Source organism: Nilaparvata lugens, chromosome 10, assembly GCF_014356525.2.
Source record: "Nilaparvata lugens isolate BPH chromosome 10, ASM1435652v1, whole genome shotgun sequence".
Taxonomy (NCBI): Eukaryota; Metazoa; Arthropoda; class Insecta; order Hemiptera; family Delphacidae; genus Nilaparvata; species Nilaparvata lugens.
Window position 1 is genome coordinate 8,676,602 of NC_052513.1, and position 24,675 is coordinate 8,701,276.

General features: G+C 33.2%; 1 protein-coding gene across 1 annotated transcript in view; it reads left to right on the forward strand.

Moving 5' to 3' along the window:
• Positions 1 to 24,675, forward strand: part of LOC111046826 (inactive hydroxysteroid dehydrogenase-like protein 1) — a 48,688-nt gene that overhangs the window by 12,754 nt on the left and 11,259 nt on the right. Inside the window, exons 2-3 of the mRNA XM_022332463.2 lie at positions 21,323 to 21,445; positions 24,040 to 24,150. Coding sequence (XP_022188155.1) covers positions 21,323 to 21,445; positions 24,040 to 24,150 — 234 coding nt within the window. The remainder of the gene's footprint in view (positions 1 to 21,322; positions 21,446 to 24,039; positions 24,151 to 24,675) is intronic.

A 24,675-nucleotide genomic window follows, 5' to 3' on the forward strand; every position in this document is an offset into this window, starting at 1 on the left:
GGGAAGTCCCCCCAAAAAATAGCAGTCGCGCTTGGTTACCCTATTTTTCCTGGGCTCCGAATTTACGGAAAGGCAAAAGCTGATTTTTTTCCAAATTTGAGGGAATGTGTCATTGGGAGGGGTTGGGCACCCCTGCGTGATAATTCGACGAGTAATGAAGAAAACTTTTGGTGGTTATAGGAAAGTTTACACTTTCGCAGGCTGCGAAAGTGTGTACACTCCCAAAAGAGCCAGAAATATTCTTCAGTAGTCATCAAATCATTACGCAAAAACGAAAACCCACATCAAAACCTTCAAACCCCCACTTCAGTTGTTCGAAAGAACAATCGAGAGTCGGAAACTATAGAGAGGCACCAGTTATAGGGGAAGAAAGAAAAAAGTTTCAATAACACTTTTTGTGTTGGAAATGATTTCTCATGAACTATATGATGAAATTGACAGAGAAAAAATAATTTATTTGAGAGGAAATTGAATGGAAGGGGACTATTTTTTGCGGAATAATGTATCTGCTTTCAAATAAGGAGAATTCAAGCTCAGCTCTTTCTCGCAATGGTCAGTTGAGTTGGTAGCCAAAAGAGCCTGCTCGCTAATAAATTCGTGAGATTAAAAAAACCTTAACCGGCTTCTTGAGATATGCAGATTTTGGAGTTTTTCAATTCCAATTCAACTTTTCACTTTGGGACTTGACTGTGTTACAAAACGGCTCATTATTGTAAATACAAGTCGATTTTTTTTCATTCATCCTGTTAGAAACTTGACGTTAAAAAAATTTAACTTCTCATTAAAGTTGTATTAACACATGAATGAGATGATAAATAAATCATTAAACTAATCAAGTAGAATTCACCATATTTTTAAATTTGTAATAGCAGAAAAAGTCGGCGTTTACCTAATACTGAACCCAATATCCTAATTATGAAATACATCTAATCTTTATCATTATCATAAACACGAAATCCGCCTATATGTACCCTTATAGGTGCCTTTCTATCATTTAATAATATTCCATGTTTCCGATTGATGGAATATGAACAGGTCACTTGAGTTACATAATTAGCTCAGAATCTTCAATACAGTAATTCCAAATTAGTTGAATTGGACAATAAATTTAAAGTGAGGATTTTATTTGAAAGCTAGAAGTCTGCACAGTGGGGTGTGGGCAGGAGAGTTCGCAGTTGGATATGGGGAGGAAGTGAAGTATGAGAATGAGGAGGAGGTGGAGGAGGAGGAAGGGCGAGTAGGATGAAGAGGAGGAGGAGAAAGTACACATTCGGTAAAGAGAAAGAGATTGAAGAGTCCGAGAGAGATACCATCATAAATAGAGATAGAATAATATAGGAAATAAAAGAGATTTTAATAATAAAAAGATCTGTTAAGATAAATTTGTTATAAATAGGATGATTGTAAGAAGTTATTTGTTGATTGTCAGAAAGAGAAGGTTGATTATTGGAAAAAACAGGATACTACATATTAAATCTATAATACTCTATACTAAATCTAAAAATGAGAATGGGCGAGCTATCATTATATATATCATTATTATTTCAAATACTGTAAATTAATTGAGAGACTTTTTGCTAAGAAAAACCTTTGTGGGTCTGAATTCCTTATTAGCTAAATAGTGAATATGAGAAAATCTTTAGCTCAGCTAGGTACTAGTAATTTCATTACTGTGCTGAAAATGATGTTTTCGTATATTACCTGCAAGAAGGATACGAAGAAGCACAACTTTTGCAGTTTCATCACATAACAGCTCGGCCTTTCAAGAGACTGCTATCTTTTCTTGCGAAATACTTGATTTGCAGTGCTTGTTAAAAGCCAAAAACAGTTCGTTATTATGCACATGCACATCTTAAGTGGCGGTTTGTTGCATTCAATGCATGTCATGCTGCAAGCAATTGCAAGAATCCTAGTTGTTAGTTAATAAAGGGACGAGGATGAGTGAATACTACTAAAACTCATTATTATGGTAGGTAAGTACTTTCTGGTAAGTAGGTAAGGCTACTTGAGGTTGTACATCACTGACTATGACTGCATTGCATTATATGGCGTTGTGGCTGCAGCAATGTGCACTGAAGAATAGAGAGTTAACGGAATGTGGTTTAATACTTTACCGGTATATCCAAAGTGCATCAACCGTTTCAAGGTCATTCAGTTACGTATATCTGTTCTCGTTTCTTATCACTACAACTACGATATTTTTATAGGTAGGCTATTCAACTTTGGACCACCACCCAACCGTGGTAGTAAAATGTAGTATATTCCCACGCCCTATCATTAGGTCGCATTGAAGATTGAATACAATTCTTTCGACACTCCAACTCATTATTACCATAGGAAGGCTACTACGAATGATAAGAGCTAAAAACAAACATAATATGATTGGATATGGATATGGAGCTATTAATGTTCAATGTTTTTGAGCTATGGATGGATACCGTCTTTCAAATTTTTGAGTTTTCAAGACGCATCTTGACACCACATAGACTCTTCAAACTAAACTCTCCACACCACTAATGATTGAGTTTTGAGCTGTTCCATAGCCTATGTAGCCTATATGTCTCCATTATCATCTTTATTATATCATTATCAATGTTGTTGGCCAAACATACCAATCAAAATTGTTGTCGCCTGATCAGCCAAAACTAAAATTAGTAAATAGAATTGCTTGAGCCAACTGCTTGAGGTAGGCTATTCAACTTTGGACCACCACCCAACCGTGGTAGTAAAATGTAGTATATTCCCACGCCCTATTTTCCATAGAAGGATAAAGTGTTGTACGAGTGCGTTTTGTAAAGATTTCTTTCATCTTCTTCATTTCAAGCCAGACTTCTTTGAATACGTTTTTCATTCTCTCCCATTCCTTCCTTTCTCTTGCTACTCTCTGCCACGTCATTCCGCCGCATACTCTCCTGAATTCTTCGTCCCATCTGTACGGAGGCCTTTCTCTGCTTCTGCTCAGCGTGCGTGCTGTGCCAGTCGAGTATTGTTTTGGTCCATCTTCCATCCGTTGTCCTTGAGATATGGCCTGCCCAATTCCATTTTCTCTCCATTATCATTCTACCTACATCTTCAATTCTTGTTTCATTTCTGATCCATATTTTGGTTTTCCTATCTATTCTTTCCATCGATCTCACACTTGTTCTGAGTTTCTTGATTATTTTCTCATTGAGAGTCCACGTTTCGCAGCCGTATAAAATTGCTGGTAGAATACATGTTAGAAGTAGGCGTCTGAAGAGATAGCTGTATTTCTTGAACATTGACCAACCTATTGCCACTCTTCTGGTAATCTCTCCCCATTGTCCATCTCTCCCTATTCTCTGTCCTAAGTAGATGAAGTGTTCAACTGCTTCTATCCTTCCGTCTTCGGTCTCTAATACTCTCTCGTTACTTTCACTGTTATGAATCATTACTTTTGATTTATCAACATTTACTTTCAATCCAACCTTTTTTGTTACTTCAATCATTTCCTTCATCATTCTACATACTTCTTCGGAGCTATTTCCTATAATAACAATATCATCGGCCAATTTCAATGTATTCAATTTCACCCCATTGATGTTGATTCATTTTTCCTGCCATTGTAATTCATCTAGAGATTTTTCCAGAACTGCATTAAATATTTTCGCTGATGGTAGGCTATATCTCCCTGCCTTGAGCCTCTATTTACTTTAACAACTCTACCTTTTCCTCTCAATTTTCATGTTTCTGTAAATGAATCTGAATAATTCCAGCTATTTATTGTCAATTCCCAAGTCTTCAAGCGTTCGTAATACGGAAGAAGTGTTGATTTTATCGAATGCTTTCTCGAAATCAATGAATAGCAGCACTAGTGGAAATTCATATTCATTAGAATTCCTTATCAGTTCCTGTAAGACTAGGGTGTTATCCAGTGTAGAGAAGTTTTTCTTGAATCCGGTCTGGTTGATTGAAGTTGCTGCCGTCAAATATCCATCTATCCTGTAGGAAATTACTGCCATAAATATCTTGTAAATATTTGACAGGAGACTTATTGGTCGGTAATTCTTGATTTCCTTCCTATTACCTTTCTTGAAGAGTAATATCAAGTTAGCTTTGAGCCACACTCATAAGGCATAAATTGAATATTTTTGTTATTTCAATAACTCTTTTAACTCCTGCTTTTAACTCCTCGTTTGATATTCTATCAGGGCCTGTTGCTTTCCCCTCCTTGAGGTGCTCGATTGCGCGCTTTACTTCACTCTTCAATATCGGTGGACATTCTTCATTTCTACATTCATGTTCTCCAATTTCTTGTTCTGAGTTACATTCTTCTGGTTATACAGATTCTCATAGAAATTACAAATTATCTCGAGTATACCTTCTATTTCTCTCACTTCATTTCCTCTCTCATTTTTCATACAAATCATTGTGTTCTTTCCAAGTAGTCATTTTCTGTTGAACTCTTTAATGCTATTTCCAAATTTCAAGGTCTCTTCTGACTTCTTTGTTTTTCTTTCAGTTATCCATTCATTCCATTTCTTTCTGATGAGTTTCGAAATTTCACTGAATTCTATTTTGTATCTTTATCTATTGTTTTTTCTCCAATAATCAACCTTCTTTTTCTGACAATCAAGAAAAAACTTCTTACAATCATCCTATTTAAAACAAATTTATCTCAACAGATCTCTTTATTCAGATATTTTTATTATTAAAATCTCTTTTATTTTCTGTTTAAGACAGATATAACTATAGAGATAAAATAATATAGAGAATAAAAGAGATTTTAATAATAAAAAGATCTGAATAAAGAGATCTGTTGAGATAAATTTGTTTTAAATAGGATGATTGTAAGAAGTTTTTCTTGATTGTCAGAAAAAGAAGGTTGATTATTGGAAAAAAGCAGGATACTCGATAATAAATCTATAATACTCTATAATAAATCTAATAATGAGAATGTGCGAGCTATCATGCTGTAAAAAGAATTGAGAGACTTTTTGTTATGAAAAACCTTTGTGGGTCTGAAGTCCTCAATGGCTAATTAATGGTTAATGAGAAAATCTTCAGATCAGCTAGGTACGGTGCTGTGCTGTGTTGTACAGTACTGTGCTACAATGTTTTCGTATATTACCTGCAAGTGAAAGAAACTAATCAGAAAGATTCCAAAAGGTGGTTTTACGATTCTGAGTGGTTCCTTAAGAATGCTTGGCTAAGAACGCTAAATTTTAATTGAAATACAATTTGCTGTTAAATAGCAAAGAGCAAGTAAAGTTTGCTGTTCTATTTTAATTTCATTCTGAATACTGAATAATTTGAGAGCGCCACCCCTTCTCGGTTAGCGCTTCCTTTACCTATAGCGCACCCTTTTGCTCGGAGCCCTACGCGACCGCGTACCTCCAGTACCCCTACCCCTAATTAATAGAGCCTAATATCAGTCCTGATTCTGAACATTCTGTTGAAAGAAGTTTAAAGTATAGCTATTGATTTCATTTGAGAATAAGTCAATAGGAATAAATAATTGACCGAGTGAAGTGAGGTCTAAGTTTCAAGTCGACGGTTTGGCATTTCTCTTAATGTTTAAATGTTTGAATGTTCAAATGTTTATATGTTTTTATGTTGCGCATTTACGGCGAAACGCGGTAATAGATTTTCATGAAATTTGACAGGTTCCTTTTTAAATTGCGCGTCGACGTATATACAAGGTTTTTGGAAATTTTGCATTTCAAGGATAATATAGAAGGAAAAAGGAGCCTCCTTCATACGCCAATATTACCGTAAAAATCAGACTATAGAATTATTAATCATAAATCAGCTGTCTAGTGGACTATAATACTTCCCGTTCAAAAACATCGAACATCTTGAAAATGTTTCTTTCCATTAACGTTAGTAGACAGTTGACTATAATACTACCCGTTCAAAAACATCGAACATCTTGAAAATTGTATCTTTCCATCAACGTTGTAGACAGTTGCAGCCAGACCTGATAACAGCGCTCACACTCACATTCCGGGACGACACGTCACGGTACAATATAGGACAGAAAGCTCTATGTTTATTTGGGATTTTTTCTAGACATTTTTAATTGATAAATTATTTATTAATTTTTGAGAAAACATAACAACAGGTCAATGTAACTCACTGAGCGCGATGTCTACTGGTCACAGAACTACTAGTATAATAGGAATACAATAAATTTATGCTTTTCCATACGTTATTATAGTAGGCTACAATATAAGTCATCCAAAAAATGAATAGCCTATAATAATGTTTTTGCTAAGTTTGATAATGAGAAATGAAACGAAAAAATAAAGTGTAGGATGAATGAAATCTTAAGATTTAAAATTTGAAAAGTATGAAATAATTGAATGATACCGTTGTGGGAAGAATGAATCAAATTTCACGAGAGAAAATTATACAGTGTCCCACGAAAGGTTGAAGATTGTAACAGCCATATACCGGTATTCTAAATGAAATTTGCTATTTAAAAATGTCCTACATTTTTTACTAAAAAAAATGTCCAGTAGAATTTTTTCATATAGACCTTAGTTTTCGAAATCTATCGATTTTTCAATATTTTTGAAATAGGCCTTTACCGTCATTTAAATATCAATAACTAGAAAACTAGCAGTCAATTCTGACTAATTCTAAGAATATGGTTGGAAAGAGGAAGAAATTTTCTACAGCATTCATATAATGTGTTCTATTGTTCCACGTTTCTTTCTAGTTAATGACGTTTTAATGGTGGTAAGTAGACCTTCGGCAAAAAATATCGAAGAATCAATCGATCTGGAAATCTAGGGTAATTATTAGAAAAATTTACTGGACATTTTTTGTTGCAAATTTCATGTAGAATCTTTTTTCTTCGGCTGTTACATCTTTCATGGAAAACTCTGTATAGTTGAATATTAAATTTATTGACCGAGCGAAGTGAGGTCAAAGATTCAAGTCGATGATTTTGCATTTCTCTTTATTTATGTTTTTATGTTTATATTTATGTTCCGGATTTACGGCGAAACGCAGCAATAGATTTTCATGAAATTTGACAGGTATGTTCCTTTTTTAATTTCGCGTCGACGTATATACAAGATTTTTGGAAATTTCGCATTTCAAGGATAATAATAAAAGGAAAAGGAGCCTCCTTCATACGCCAATATTAGAGTAAAAATCAGACTATAGAATTTATTCATCATAGATCAGCTGTCGAGTGGATTATAAATTGCATGCAATGACGCATGCAATTCAATATCTCAATGTAACTTATTGAAAAAAACAGCTGTTGTGTGGACTATTAATTGCATGCCATTGATAACTTGAAGTAGCATAGTATTTTCTCCCGACTTTTCTCTGCTTTCAACTCGGTAAGCATTTTATGATAGCAGCATAGCTGTTTACATAAATTATTAGCATTGTCGATACAACAACCCAAACAGCCCGTTTATACACCGATATCTCACCGACACGACAGGACAGGACAGAAATTTACTCTGATGGACAGTAGATCGCATAACTGCGTGAGGTCTACTGTTCACAGAACTACTGGTTATCCATTAACTATTTTCAAATGATAAGGAATTTCATACTTCTCATCAAAATAATGTATATTTTTCTTCAGTCCTGTAATATCTATAAAAAAATAGTCATATAGGCCAAGAAGAAATGTAGCAGATTCTTAGCTAGGATTCTTCAACATGTATGTACTTGAGAAACACCACTGGATGCATATCATGATTACAAGGCGAAAAATTCGTTCTGGAAGTAAAAGTAACAGTCTGTTAACTAATTCTATTTTACGATCCATTACCGTACTGTAGACTGGACTAGACGAATGACATCCTATTTAGTAATACCGCTCTTTTAATAGGATAGTAGGCCTAGTACTTGAGGAGCTGTTGATTAATACCTAGTTATTATGAAATATTCAGGTGAAAGACATTAACTTGTTACAATGTCCTCCTTCAAATTGAAGAGTTCATCATGATAATAATACTTCATCATACTAATGATGGATTTGGCTACTATCCGGACTACAGTGATCCAGGCAGATCTACCGAGAAGGTATTTAGTTGATGCAATCTGTTTTGAAATGAAGCAATTTTTTGCCTGAATATTTTTGAAAAAAATACGGTAACCAAACAAGTACACTGACGAATACATGTGAAGGAGAAGGAGCTGTAAATTAATAATAAAACACTGGAATATTGTCTCAATATATCACGAATTTATTAAAAATTTACAAACATGTATCTCACCAAGAACAGTACCTGGACCTGTAAATTCCCTAAACATGATGAGTGCTCAACCATTACTACACTTACTTACAGTACGAATTTTTCGAATGAAAATCGACATATTATTTCTGTAATTGAATTCCTCGTTGATTCAACATTAATTATCATGCAGAGATGCCCACCACCCACCACTGCCCCAAGATCATAGCTCATGGATGCAATCCCCACCCCCTAAATTTATGAATTTAGGGAAAAAATGTCGAATCAAGAATCAATTTTGAAAAAATCAAGAATTAATTTGAACTATCTTTTCTCTATGATTTCAATTGTTTCCCATGTATGACCGCTTTCAAATAACTCTCTTGGAAAAATTAATCACTATGCATACTTGTAAATTGTAAATACAAGATAGATTGATTTGATTGACATTCAAGGAAGTGATTTTCCTCAAATAAAATATATAGTTTTTCTAATTCCCCAAAAAATATTACTTCTGTGATGGCTCAACTACTAAATTCTGACTCTTACAAGTTACATAAAAGTTTGTCCTCAATGCACAACTAAATAATTTGTTTTTAAAAGTTAAATAGCCTAGTAGATTTTTGTAGAAATCTAATCAATTCTACATTATTTGATTACATATCATTTGAATTTTGGAAAAGTTTATTGCTCTGAAATTTTGAAGCTATAGGCCTACTATCGTAAATGCAATGTGAATAGGTCATAATACTAAAATAAATGGAATCCATACAGTTATGTCCATTATGACTTTTGATCACTCTCTAGAAATGACAGATTTATGGTTCTCAAATTTGCGCAGATCATTTATGTATTTGAACCTTCAAGTGAAAGGTGACCCGAGTCTATCACAACCACGTTATGTAAGTCTATTACGCGGGCTGAGAGTGCAAATAATAACATTGTAGGAAACATTCTCTCCGAAGAGATCGTAGACTTCATTCACACAGAGTGATATAACTAACCTCTGAGAAACTGGACAGTTTTATTCTTACCTCCATCAATACATAAGGACGTTATTGTCACAGTTCCAATAGTACCCTCTCTCTCTTTTTTCCTTTCTTCGTTCTCTGTGGGAGTTGGGTGTAGTGGAGAGAAAGTGGGTCTTGACCTAGTCCACAGCTCCACAGGTGTCAAAGTTGTACGGAATAAGTAAATCAAAGTTCTTGTCTCTGCCTTTGTTCTAAATAACTTGAAAACTTTGTAAAATGTACTTTAAAGAGATAGAAGGTGTACGAAGAAGGAGGTGTACAGTACGCTACAATAAAGAGAACCGATCGTAATCTAAGTCTTCGATTTTCCGTAGTAAACTCTGGAGAATTTTTAAATCATGAATAGAAGGCTTTTTACCAATGATATTCTGACACATGATGTGTGAAATATTCTAGAAGAAAGAACTACTCTACCACCTTAGATTAGTCAAAAGCAAGAAGCTGTTATTTCAAAAAGAATGTTTTATAGAACTCAGCTCAGTTCACATAAAACTCAGTTCTTTATATTTATTATTATTATTCTGTAAGTTCAATTTATCTCAATGAATGTCGAAATTTAAAGATTGGAAAATCATTGGTATCCGTATATTAAATATTCTTTCGTTTGTATTGGAATTACCATACAAAGAATCGGAAAATGTTGAGAATTTTCTTTTCATTTTGGTAAGAATGATTATAGAATTATTGATCAATAATACATTTTCAAACAAGGAGAGCAAATGATAACTTAGTAGCCAACACATCATTTGGCCTTATCATTTTCAGAGTTGATAAAATAATAAGATATTCTGATTTTTTCGGACCTTCAAATTTTTCTAGTTCATTTAAGAGCACGTACATTTAGTTAATTTCATTTATTCATAGACAATAGATACAATGCAGGTAAAAACAACAGGCATTCGCCCAAAACTGCTTTAAACCTTAATTTGGAATACACAGTCTAGAGGTTATGTAAATGTACAAATCCAAACAAAAATCTTCCTTCACAATTACAAAAAAATATTAAAAATTTCACTTAAATCCACAAATAGCCTATTTAATTGTACAAGTAGCCTACCGTATATAATTGTCAAATCCATTCTACCTTTAGTACCTATTTCACATGCAGAAGCCTATTTTTATAATCCAGAAATATTCAACAATATTTTACAATATTTTAAAAGTGGTATTGACAATATCAAAGTCTTATTTTTTCAATTATGGAGAAATACCACAACATCTCATACCATACAATCAAAATATTTTACTAGTTAATTTTTTGATACTCGCCAGCGTGACAAAATATACAGAGCTATTATCGCTAGGCTAGAATGCGTTCAATATTCTGTGACATGAGACACTGCCCCCCTTTTTATGTAACCAAAAATATCACCATACAGTAGTTGATTGAATACTAAAGATGATTGAAACGGAAATTATATTGAATATTTTCCATGGTCATTACTGGTCTAATGATATGGTATTATCAAAACTAGTATCCAGCTTTCTCTTCAAGGCATAAAATATGTGCTAGCCACAAATTTATTATTGGAATAATGATTAAGGTCGGCATGAGATAATAGAGAAACACTGATTTCATGCTTCTATTACTGTAAAGAACCACCAGTGACGTAACATAGGAGCTCGTAGTACTATGATGTCAACAAAGTCACCATGTAGTTTTTTAATATTGTTAGTGCGGTAATCAAACCAAAAAAACTACATGAAGTATTGATATTCGAAGAAAGCAAAAACAATGTTTAAGTCGTTTTTGAAACAAAAAACAAGAAAGTGAAAGAAAGGTTTCCTGCAACTGGCAGAATATGACAAAATTCAGAATATGCCATCTTATCTACAAAGACAAAATGTGTTTGCCTTTCTTATCCCAATACTAAAAGAAGATTTTTCCCACGATTCAAAGCATCTCTCAAATTCTAAATGGAAATAATCAAGTGCCAAGTTAATTATTTATACAACGAATCTTACCAGGAAAGTGAGGTCTTCGATGTAACGCTGCTGATTGCAAAATTTTGTAATCTACTTCCATGAAATTGTGAAGAATAATTGCAAAATCACGATTAGAATAAGCCACTCACTATTTAAAATTAATTTATCAATCTGACAAATAGATTTCTACCACAATCTAATCAAAAATCTTATTATAGTGATTCTATCTATCTGAGTTTTCCTTGATACTGTACGGTACTTGATATTTATTTCTTCTATGGTGAATCTTTTATCTGTCGTTTTAAAACGAGTTATGATAGGAAATTCAGGATTTACCTAACTTCTCTAGTCATTTTGTATTGGTATAATTGTGCAGTAGCACATAATTACTAATAATAATAAATTTATTTTTTGTCCCAGGTTTATTTCTCTGTATTGGATTGTATTGATTCTTTTTATATGCATTGGATTCATTCAATGTATCTGAAATACATTGCTTAAATCAATTTTCCTCGTGAATGAAAATTCAATTTTATCACCAACATAATTGATCCATCAAACAGCAATAAAATGTCAGTTTTGAAACCAGTTTGCAGAATGCATTTAGCTGAGGAGTTAATAACAGTAGACGGTTGTTTGTAAAATGATGGTGAGATTCACTTTATACTGTCAGCATTCCTAAGAAATAGCATCAATACTTCTTATTCAACCAATTGTGACAGTGCCAAGGAAATCTCACTATAGATGACTCGCCAACGTGTGGAACAGACACTTGTCAAAACCAGTAGAAGAAAATTATCCTCAACGCAGAATTCACGCTGAATTAAACGTTTGTTAGAATCCATCAGAGGTACTAAACCCTATAATATTCGCTCATTTATTCAATTCTCATTTTGGACACTAATTTGGCCAAAATTATAGTGGACCTAGCCTCCTCCAGCAGATTCACTAATTCATGAAAAACAGTTTACGGTAAACTATCCTCTATCCTTTCGCTCTGATACTATCTCAATAATTGAGATAATAATTATTAATCAAGCCGCAAGGGAAACGTAGATTTGGAATGTGTAATTTGCAATCAGGAGAGGTGTTCTAATTCTTATGTATTTCTTAACGAGTGTCAACAATTACGACAGAATGAGTGAACCTGTTCATAATATACAAAATATCACTATTAGGTCTGTCTCTGTCTGAAAGGCTACCTATTATCACCTCTGATCTAGAGTACCTACAGTTGATGTCTATTGTTCAAAGGTGGTTTGTTGATGCAATATAATCGATAATTGTCAGCTCATTTACCTTGTTGAAAATCAACATACAAGGTTCAAGGGTGTTGGAATATGAAATTTAGACTATGTTCATAGTAACATAAGAGTTTGTAACAGCTTGAGTACCTACCTAATGAAAAGATATGAATGAACAAGAAAAAGAAGCAATATAAAAATATATTTAGATGCGGTCAATGTACGAAATATACCTTTGAAATTTTTTTGACCAGTCTAAGGTTCATTTTGTTATTCCTATGTTTAATAAGTTATAATATCATATTCACTTGAAAGTGGCTTTGTTGAAACATGCTGTGAAAAAATAAAAATATATATAGAAAAGGGTAGTTTGATTTTCTATTTGTACCGTATGTAAATACAAGGACAATATTTGTCCTAAACAAGAAAGTGAACAGTATGTAGTCTGTAGTTCTAATAATGTCGATGATATCGGATCGATTCAGCCATCTGGAAGCTCCAAAATAATCATACTACAATATCCGTAAGATTTATCAAATTCCAACAACTTTTACTATGGCGAACTTCAAACTCTTGAAATTAGATTTTTAGCCGCCATCTTGGATTTTTCTATGATCGTTCTAGAGTTGAAAAAATCTGGTGTGGTACACTCACACAACTTTCCTTGCCCATTGATCTATAAGCCTCATTAACGAGGATAATTTAGGGAATAACATTATGCCGATTGGCGGCTGAATAATTAAAACTACGATTATACTGTGATTGTGTTCAGAGTACATTTTCCTTTGTTTGAATTATGAAATTTGAGGATTTTTTAAAAGTTGTCAAAACAGCTGTTTTAAAAATAAAATATCGACATGTGTGTTCTTTTGAATAAACTGCTCTACCTACCTACCTGTATATAACTATACAGGGTATGAAATTGAAAAAAATCGGTCATTTTTGAGAAAATCGTGATAGAAATTTAACAAAATTCATTCTTCTCAGGAATATTACGGAGCACCTGCAATTTTCTAAGAAATGAGACTCATGTCAGTTGATAGGGCTTATAAATAGCTATCTAGGGTATAAATTTGAAGAAAATCGTTAAAGCCGTTTTCGAGAAAACCGTGAAAAACATGGTTTTTTAGTAATTATCCGCCATTTTTCTCAAGAATATTACGGAGCTCCTGCAATTTTCCCAGAAATGAGACTCATGTCAGTTGATAGGGCATTCAAATAGCTATCTATGGTATAAATTTGAAGAAAATCGTTAGAGCCGTTTTCGAGAAAACCGTGAAAAACATGGTTTTTTAGTAATTATCCGCCATTTTTCTCGAGAATATTACGCAGCTCCTGCAATTTTCCCAGAAATGAGACTCATGTCAGTTGATGGGGCTTATAAATAGCTATCTATGGTATAAATTTAAAGAAAATCGTTAGAGCCGTTTTTGAGAAAATCGTGAAAAACATGGTTTTTTAGTAATTATCCGCCATTTTTTCCGCCATCTTGAATTGAATTTTATTGAATTTCTTATTGTCGGGTCCTCATTGTATAAGGACCTTAAGTTTAAAATTTCAAGTCAATCGGTTAATTAGGAATGGAGTTATCGTGTTCACAGACATACACACATACACACATACACACATACACACACACACACACAGACCAACACCCAAAAATCATGTTTTTGGACTCAGGGGACCTTGAAACGTATAGAAAACTTGAAATTGGGGTACCTTAATTTTTTTGGAAAGCAATACTTTCCTTACCTATGGTAGTAGGGCAAGGAAAGTAAAAACGCTCTAAATTTCATAGATTTCAAATTTCTTTGTACGGTATCTCTTGCTCAAAAAAAGTTATAATGGAATGTAATTTGAACAAAGTTAGAAAAAACGTTTTTTTGGGCGTTAGAACTAAAAAAATATGCGTTTTAGAGGAAAATTTCATTTTTTAATTTTTTTACAAAAATTGTAGAGGAATATTTTAAAAATATTTTCGTCTAGAAAACCGGTTGAATATCTTGAACGGTTACTGAAATAAAAGCGATATAGCATAACCCTGAAAATTTGGGCGGCCATCTTGTTTCCGAGGTGTTTGCCCGTGATTTCGACTTACCATCATCACGATCCTTATTATGCTAGACCTAACGCAGAAATTGAGACATTTTTCACGGCTGTTTCTCAAAAATGACTACGGAATGACATTTGCGCCCTGACTATATTGTCTAAATTTAATATTTTCTAAATTTGGCTTGGTGGTTTTGTGTTTTGTTTTGGTTTTGTATATGTTTGGACTTTTTAACATAAAAAACAACTTAATTTCGAATTGAAAAGTGTAAATTTAAAGTATTGTGATCACTATATCCTTAGAGTGCGATTTCCTATTAGGGAACTTTGGACTATAAGGCGAGGTGGAACTACCCTTGGGTCTCCCCACCATTCAAAGCCATACGCTAATAATATACTAATAATATTCCATCTTTTTAAAATTTGGTAGGCCTATCATAACTTAGGAAACTTATCAATTACAATAAACCTCAGGCTGGCCAAAAACCATTAAGTTAGTATCCGTCGTACATTGACCGCACCTAAATATATCCATTTCGTAACGCCTCTATTGTCCTCTTTCTTGGGGCTCAACTCTCTCTGTGTTGCTCCTCTTAAGTGACCTTTTGGACTTTGTAAGCGAAGTTTCTCACTTAATAGCTTTGCTTACATAACAAGAATTCGGCTTACACACCTGCCTACTGCCTTTACCTCGGTTCTACGGGCAACTCATCAATGGTTTCTGTATATTCTCCGTATTCTTCTCTACATTTTTCGTCAGTAACCTACAGTGTATTCCTTTCACCAGACATGAATTTGCAGTTTAATTTGTAATTTACCTCTTTTAAAGTAACTAAATAAATAGTTCAGAGACATGATTCCAATTTATTATGGATTATTCGTTGTTTTGAATCTATTAAAGATTGCTATTAATAAATAAAATAATTATAGTACTTATTGCTATTGAAGACTTTCACACAGAAACAATATATACGTATTTTTGCGTGTAGCCTTAAATTCAAGGACTAATAATAATAATATTGTATGACCTGGCTGGCTCAGGTCTGGTGTCAGAGTTTTCAGGTCGCAACTGATCAATTTCAGGGCCTCTGACATGACCTAACGATTGCTTTTTAGGCAGCCGGGACCGACGGCTTAACGTGTTCATCCGAAACACGGGAGTGGCCCGAGATAAATATCTTGCCCGAGCCGGGATTTGAACCCGGGCCTCTGAATCATGAAGCCAGCATCTGATCCACTCGACTAAGGACTGTAAAATAGTTTCACCGTTGATTGGCCTACATACTACATACAATTATGTATACGTGTGATAAATAATCATGAATAGGTCCTTATATGTATCGTACGTTTTTACATAAATAATTTTGAATGTGTACCTAGGCCTATGACAACCTTGATTTTCTATCATCACAAAATTATAGTTTATTTAAACTTTGAAACTCAATTTCTATATCATTATAGGAATTCAATTCTCTATCACTCAATTTCAAATGAAAATTTCATCATTTTGGTCACATTCTTGGTTTGAAAAGACACAAAAAATCTGTAGGCCTACCGGTAGTGAATGTTGACCTCAACTTATAAGCCTCAAGCAAAATAAAGCCACTATAATAATTGGGGAAGTTTATTTATTTTTTGCTGACTCTCAAATGGTTAAACGTTTAAAGGATTGGATTGAAATACAATAAAATCTTGTTTATTCATGTATAGGCTAGTTGAATTTTCAACTATAACCTACTGTCTATTTCATTTTCATTAAGGATGGTTGTGAGATACATTTCAAATTATATATTATCAGAGGATAATAAATACCTAATAAAAACATAAATAATAGGTATATTTAAAAAAGAAACAACAGTTCAATTAATTAGTACTGTAATGATATCTGAATATTAATTAGAGATGCAAGTTGAGTCAGCAGGTAAAGAACGGTAAAAAGATTTTCCACTGACAAAAATTAACAAGAACCCATGTTGCAGATCAGACTGCAGTCCCTCAAAATCTGTGATTTCTACAAAGCAAATCCGGTTTTCAAGTAACTTGATAACATTCATTCTTTTTTCAGAGATTCGTTTCCCTCAAAAAAATAAGACATTAAGTTTATTGCTTAGCCTGTAATCTTATAATAAATACACTTTCTTAATCAATAAACAAGTTTGGATATCATGATCATGTAGAATGAAGAGATCATGAACTTTGGTATAGTGAGATGGAGTCTTGTTTCGCAATATCCTACCTGTGATTGAGAAATATTCAAAGGATATTCTCAAAAAACAGCGTGTAATTTATTAGCTGAATACCTCCGTGTAATGAAGTGATGGACGACTATATAATCAGTGTAATAGCCTACCTACTTCACCACTCACGAAGTGGCTTGGCTTCAGGAGGCTGCTTGCAAAACTTAGCTAGGTGCGTTCGCAGGTCCATGTATATGTTAAACAGAGAAATGGGTGTGATTATCTGCGTTATAATTTATAGTATAAACACGCGCACCTTATGCAAACTCCAGACGAAAAAAAGGCTTACAACATTAGCCTACTGAAAGAAACAGAAAAAGGCTACTAATAGTTACGGTATCAACTTATATTGTATGCCCACGCCTTATATTGTATGCCCACACCTTATTCTGTATGCCCATTCCACTATCTGCCTGGATTCAAATGAAGACAGATAACTAATTTTAGTTCACAAAACAAGATCAAATCAATCGATTTATTTGTTATTTAAACAAAAACAATATAGACATTTCAATAAGAGGAACGTATAACCTAGATTTCAAATCAATCACAAGTAAGAGCAAAAATAAAACATACATACTAGGTATATTGAAAAAAGAAACAACAGTTCAATTAATTAGTCCTGTAATGATAGCTGAATATTAATTAGAGATGCAAGTTGAGTCAGCAGGTAAAATACGGTAACAGAATTTTCCACTGACAAAAATTAACAAGAACCCATGTTGCAAATCAGACTGCAGTCTCTCAAAATCTGTGATTTCTACAAAGCAAATCCGGTTTTCAAGTAACTTGATAACATGCATTTTTTTCAGAGATTCGTTTCCCTCAAAAAAATAAGACATTAAGTTCATTGCTTAGACTGTAATCGTATAAGAAATACGCTTTCTTAATCAATAAACAAGTTTGGATATCATGATCATGTAAATTGAAGAGATCATGAACTTTGGTATAGTGAGATGGAGTCTTGTTTCGCAACATCCTACCTGTGATTGAGAAATATTCAAAGGATATTCTCAAAAAACAGCGTGTAATTTATTAGCTGAATACCTCCGTGTAATGAAGTGATGGACGACTATATAATCAGTGTAATAGCCTACCTACTTCACCACTCACGAAGTGGCTTGGCTTCAGGAGGCTGCTTGCAAAACTTAGCTAGGTGCGTTCGCAGGTCCATGTATATGTTAAACAGAGAAATGGGTGTGATTATCTGCGTTATAATTTATAGTATAAACACGCGCACCTTATGCAAACTCCAGACAAAAAAAAAGGCTTACAACATTACTGAAAGAAACAGAAAAAGGCTACTAATAAAGTTACAGTATCAACTTATATTGTATGCCCACACCTTATTCTGTATGCCCATTCCACTATCTGCCTGGATTCAAATGAAGACAGAAAACTAATTTTAGTTCACAAAACAAGATCAAATCAATCGATTTATTTGTTATTTAAACAAAAACAATATAGACATTTTAATAAGAGGAACATATAACCTAGATTTCAAATCAATCACAAGTAAGAGCAAAAATAAAACATACATAATAATACAAAAACTCAAAACTAAGATATTCAGCAATAATATTTCATCAATCGAAGATCATATTAATTATCAAAATTCGGGAATGGAATAGTTTTGGGCTAAGCCTGTTGCTCCTTCTCAATCATATTAATATGATTTTGTGATTGCATCCACGAATAAATAAATAAATATCTTATTTCCGTTTTGCTCATAGGGTTTTGCTAATAGAGAATATCTACTGTATAATGGGTTACGGTTTTCTCTAAATATGTGAGTTATAAGCATAATTTGTGTCTGTTGTACTCACTTTGTAATGTATTGTGTATGCCTTATATCAAACTTCATCTCTATTTTCAAGCTATTTTCAACTTTGTACTCTATTGTGTCTTTGTGTTAATCTCACCCAACATCTCTATTTTAAATCGTTTTTCAACTTTGTACTCTATTCTCTAGTGTCTTTGTCTTATCTCAGCCAACATCTCTATTTTCAAGCAAAATACTAGTTGAGAAAGAAACCGGGATAGACAGTCAATCACCGTGCTGTTTGATGATGGAGTTCCAAAGTATGACTAAAAATCGTTAGGCTAATTGTAAATTGATTTGAATAAAGTTTTCCAAAAATAAGGTTTTCATTCAACATTTATTTATTAATTAAATTTATGTACAATTACATTGGTGGAGGAGTAGGTCTAGACATTTGAATCGTTTGTTTCCTGCATCTTAGCATATAGCATATCATAGCATATCCTATATCATAGTATAATATAGCCTAATCATATTTGCAGAGATAATCATATTTGTTGCAACAAAAATTCAATTGATTGGAAAATTGTTCCAGCAATCAACATCAACAATAAAAATAATGGATGGAATGTGCATGGGATGTCGAAGAGTGAAAACAAAACACTTTTTCTACTAAAAACATGAATAAGTTTTTTATATGATTTTATACTATTGTCTTTTATTGGTTCCTGTGTAATTTATTCAAAAATCAATCAAACTAATACTGGGACTGACTTCAACCTTGAATTTGCTAGGAAAATCACTTGCAATTCTATGTAATTTCCGTGTTGAAGACAGGATAATAATGTGGTTTCGATAGTTGAGGATACTTGAGGAGTTAGTATACGGTACCAATCATGATCAAGGTTGAAACTGATGCAAATGGTGAGAAGTTTTTCTGGAAGCCGAAGTATTGCAGGTGTTTTCCACCTCTGTGTGAAATTCAGCACAACTAGCAAAACACTAACACTTTTAACAATTACATATAATTCATTGTGGGTACTAGGTAGAGTGGTAGAATGAAAATGAAAATAGTACAAAGGTACTATATGTATAAAAATCAATAATGCAGTTTCAAAATGTTTGCTTTTAACTGTGCAAATAAACAAAAACTGACTCTATAAAAAAATAAAAAATTACATTAATTTCGAATTTATGATTCATTATCATCTATAAGGCTATTGTAACACATCATAGTTGAGAATATTGTGTACGGTAATGTATAGTTGAGAAGAATGTTTTCGAAGAATATCTCTCTTGGTACCTTTGCTCTTAAATTATGTATAGCCTACTGTACTTTTACCTGTCTATGACAATAATTGGAGTGTTAATTATTAGGTACTTCAAATCTCAAATCATCGATTGAAAGCTCAAGTCAGTGTTTCTTGATTGAATGAGTATTCTTGACCTGCTTTTACCGAGTTTCTTATCACTTGCATTACAATTAAATGATAGTCACGATTGTTCAATAAATACTGCATCGTTACATTAATTGCATCACTCTCCACTTCTAATAGAAAGTCCGACAGTCTAGTGTTTCATTATTATTCAGCATCATTGTGGGTAAATGATAGATAGAATAGAAATGATGTTGCCCATTAAGTCTTAGATGGAAGACAATAGTTAGCCATTATGTCAAGGAATGCTGGTTTACATGGCTAGGAGACGAGATTGGTTCATACATTGATATTATCTGATCTAAAACATGGAATCATTCTTAGAATTACTAATAAAAGTTGTAAAAAATGAAATTTCCATGTTAAAAATAAATAATATAAATACCTATAGGCCTATTGAGGGCCACGTTATAATGGCAGTGTTTGTTTGCAAATGGTATTGCAATGGTACCTATTGCTATCCATGTCTATCATTCAATAAAGCGGATAGCGCTATCTCTTTCTCGCTTTGCTCTTTTGTCAGATCATCTTATAACAATGTAGGATTAATAATTAACAAAATATTTCATCTTCGAATAGAACTTCTTATTATGCGAACTCCCATTTACACGATACTGACCTACTACCTTTCCCTCCTTTATATAATGGTAAAGTGTTGTCTCATATATAGAAGTTGTAATAATAAACAGAAAATATCATTTTTTACAGAGTTGGCGTATACTTACTTACACCAGAGATTATCAAAATAATAATAAATAATATTCCCTTACTTTATGCTCACATTATTTAGAATGTTCAGTAGTAGGCTATATTGAAAGTATTTATATGAAATACAGGTCGATGGAATAGAATTAATTTGGCATTTCTTCAATCAACATAACATTCTTATTTCTAAATACCTAACATGATATATAACAATGTAGGATATAGATAAGAGGACAAAATATTTGTTTAGTCTATGATTATATGATATAAAATGGAAATTGTTATATGATAGATCTATTTATCTTCTTTATTCTTCATTTATTATTGAAGCTAGTTTTTTCTCTCCCTTCTACCTTTAAATCAAAAACTCACTCCATAATATTATTGTATTAATTCTGTATAATTACATTATATTATATTATATTATATTATTGTGTATTACCACCCAAATAGTGTATTATAATAGTTACTGAGTTTGAGCGCGCCACGATATTTCAATAGGCTACTATATTGTGAGGGCTGACACATCCAACTATGCAGACAATGAAAGCGTGTGGTGACAAGTGAGAACAAGTTAGTGTAGACACGAGATCTAACAACTATCTTTTGACCTACGGTTATATTTAATGTGCAATACCATCTATTTTATTTCCTTTTGCTGATAACAATATATTGTTTCATTATGATCTGATGTAACACCGATTTACAATTACAATTGATTCTCAATTTTGGAAAATAATAAAAATGTATTAATTTGTATGTTTTAGTGGTTACCGGTTCAACGGATGGTATTGGCAAGGCCTACGCCAAGGAATTGGCCAAGAGGGGTCTCAACATCGTTCTCATCAGCAGAAGTGTGGAGAAACTCAACAAAGTCGCTAACGAGATAAGTAAGACTCAAGTATTTCATATGGTTTAACCATAAAAATCTGGTGTGGCGCACTCACACAACTTTCCTTGCCGTTATGAAAATTGATCACCTGACGCTAGTGTTCACGCGCATCCCAAGTCTACTATTCAAAGATTTTAGCCAGCTGGTGACAGGGCAATAACGCTGGAGACACACGAGGTCTGCTATCTCTTCATAGTGAATCATTTAATAGAAACAACAGTTGCCAACAGTTTGTAATTGTATAATCACATTTTCTCGAATTTCGAGCTTATTTTTAATTTTAGGTGAAAATGTTACTGAACATTAATTGTATAGATTCTCATGCTCAATCTATTCCACTCAAAATTGTTTGTTTAAATTGTATCTGAAGCCTGATAATTGGGAATCAAAAACCAAACTTTGCATAGATGGTGCAGTGCTCCTGAAATTTTTACAAATATGACACTTGTGGCAGTTGATAGAGCTTATCAATGACTTTTCTAGGTATGAATTCAATCAAAATCGTTGGAGCCGTTTTCGAAAAAATCGCGAAAAACCCTGTTTTTGACAACATTTTCGCCATTTCAGCCGCCATATTGAATTGCATTTGATCGAAAATGTTCGTGTCGGATCCTTATAGTGTAAGGACCTTAAGTTCCAAATTTCAAGTCATTCCGTTAATTGGGAGATGAGATATCGTGTACACAGACGCACATACACTTATACACACACACACACACACATACAGACCAATACCCAAAAACCACTTTTTTGGACTCAGGGGACCTTGAAACGTATAGAAATGTAGAAATTGGGGTACCTTAATTTTTTTCGGAAAGCAATAGGTACTTTCCTTACCTATGGTAATAGGGCAAGGAAAGTAAAAATGAATTTATCCAACTAGTTATAATGAACAAGATTCTCATGTCAAAGGTGAAATATTATATTACCGTATTTATCGTAGGTAATATACATTTTTATTTTTCAGCACTAATAAAATGAAAAATTAAAGCTTACTAAGATGATTATATCTGGTAAAAAATTTTTGGTGAAATTATATTACCGTATTAATCAGAAGTAATACACTTTTTATCATTTTACAGCACTAATAAAATGAAAAATGAAAGCTTTCTAAGATGATTAGATTTGCATATTTTTAAGAAAAATTACTGATAAAAAATGTTTGCGTTAATAATGTCCTTGTGACTCACTACTTGAAGTTTTGTGGAATGTTGACAAAGGAGATTCAATGCACAGTACTTATGACTAAGTCATTATTGTTTAATGTAGTGGGTATTCGACGTACCATGTATGATAATATTTATCTAGGGAGACCTTCAGCAAATTTTTATTTGCATTATTACATTCCAGTACATCATGTTCTCTTTGTTGGATTTCTCATGTGTATTTAAGAAAGATGAGATCAATAAAGAGTTTTGAAAGAAACTTAGCAATGTCATTGAATAAACGTTGAGCTTGGAGGTTCAGTGATTCCACTTCTCAGCAAATACAGAACCGTGTGCAGTATTCAGGATTACTGGAGTCTTATGAATGATATATGACCTCTATATATGTGTATACCAGAGTAGTTATGAAGATTTTGTATTAAGAAGTTTCTTGATTCGTTTTTTCAAGCTGCTACTGATGTATTTATAAACTTGAATAGAATCATGTTCAATAACTGAATTAGGAAGAGATTTAGTAGAGTTAAACAAGGTGTAAAAATGCTGGTTTTGAACCGGTTGCATATTCAAGGAGCATAAATACAAGCTTAAACGTTTCCTTGTACTTGAACTTCGATTTCATCTGGTTTTTGGGACATATTATTACACGTTTCAACTTCTTAAGCAAACATTCTTATTAAGTTTACACTTGAAAAATTAAGTTTGTTTACATGATACAAAGAGTGTATCATTTCTGAAATACTCCACCAGCAACTTGATTGTCAGATGCCGGTAACCACTTCAACTCACATTTGCACTTAGATAAGACACTGCAATTATAACTGAATGTCAGTTATAATAACTGCAATTATCTATTATTGTCTTAAATTACTGTGTAATTATTGATATTGCAGACTTGATGGATTGAGAAAAGAGAAGCGGTATATCTAGGGAAGAATATTGGTCCAATTTATATTTTGGTATCTGAGCTATATGATTGCGTGATTTATAAACAATTTTATTTTGCTGCCTCACCACCTCGCATCCTCCTAGAATATTGTTATACTATAGAAAGATTTACCATTGAAATTTTACTAAATCTTTGGCCGTTATTTATCATGTTGTAAGCTGTAATACAATATAGGTTATATATTTTTGCAACACTAGTCAGTACTTTAACTCATCAGTATTTCAGTTTTTGATACATTTTCGCAATAATTGGAATAATGTTGGAAGGGCTTCTCCAAACTGAAAAACATTTACTTAGATTTTTAAAACTTTGAATCTTATTTATTTTCATGATTAGTATATAATTATTAGTGCTAATTGTGTATTAATATTGCTAACATTCTACAAGAAACGTAGATAATTTTATCTTGGACCCAGTCATGAAGCGTTCAAGATTAAGGACATGAATAATCTATTCACTGTTTTATGTTAATTTTTGCAGCAACAATCTACCAAGTGAAAACCAAAATAATAGTGGCTGATTTCAGTCAGGGTCAGGAGATCTATCAGATGATCGCCGAAGAGCTGAAAGATATTCCCATTGGAATATTAGGTAAGTACGGTAATGCCCATGTTGACTATTTCTACCAAACTCTCGGTCCATACAGTGAACATGAGGTGACAAACACAAAAATCAATTAATAGTTATTTGTGCAACTAGTGCGCAAAGTGACAGTTTGCTGCACCGAAAGAAACGTTTACGCCCGAGCCGTAGGCGAGGGCGGAATGGTTTCTTGAGTGCAGCAGAGGAACTTTGCGCACATATTTCACATTAGGTTTTTCCTACAGTTACCATTGAATATGAAAAGTGGGTAATTATGGGTAAAATTGCCTGAAATGCATCAAATGTTTTTCTGTGTAATTTTATTATTGATAAAAACCTTAATCCTAAAATCCTAAAGTCCTCGTTGTCCTTGGTTATAATATATAATGAATAATAATTAGCGCGTTGTGCTTCGTTGCACCTCTGCTCACTATAGCAGCCACAGCAGTCACTGTTACCAACTTCATTTTGATTTTGCTGCACTGTTGCTCCATATAACCTACTAAGTATTTTGCGTTGCCATGTTGCAAATCT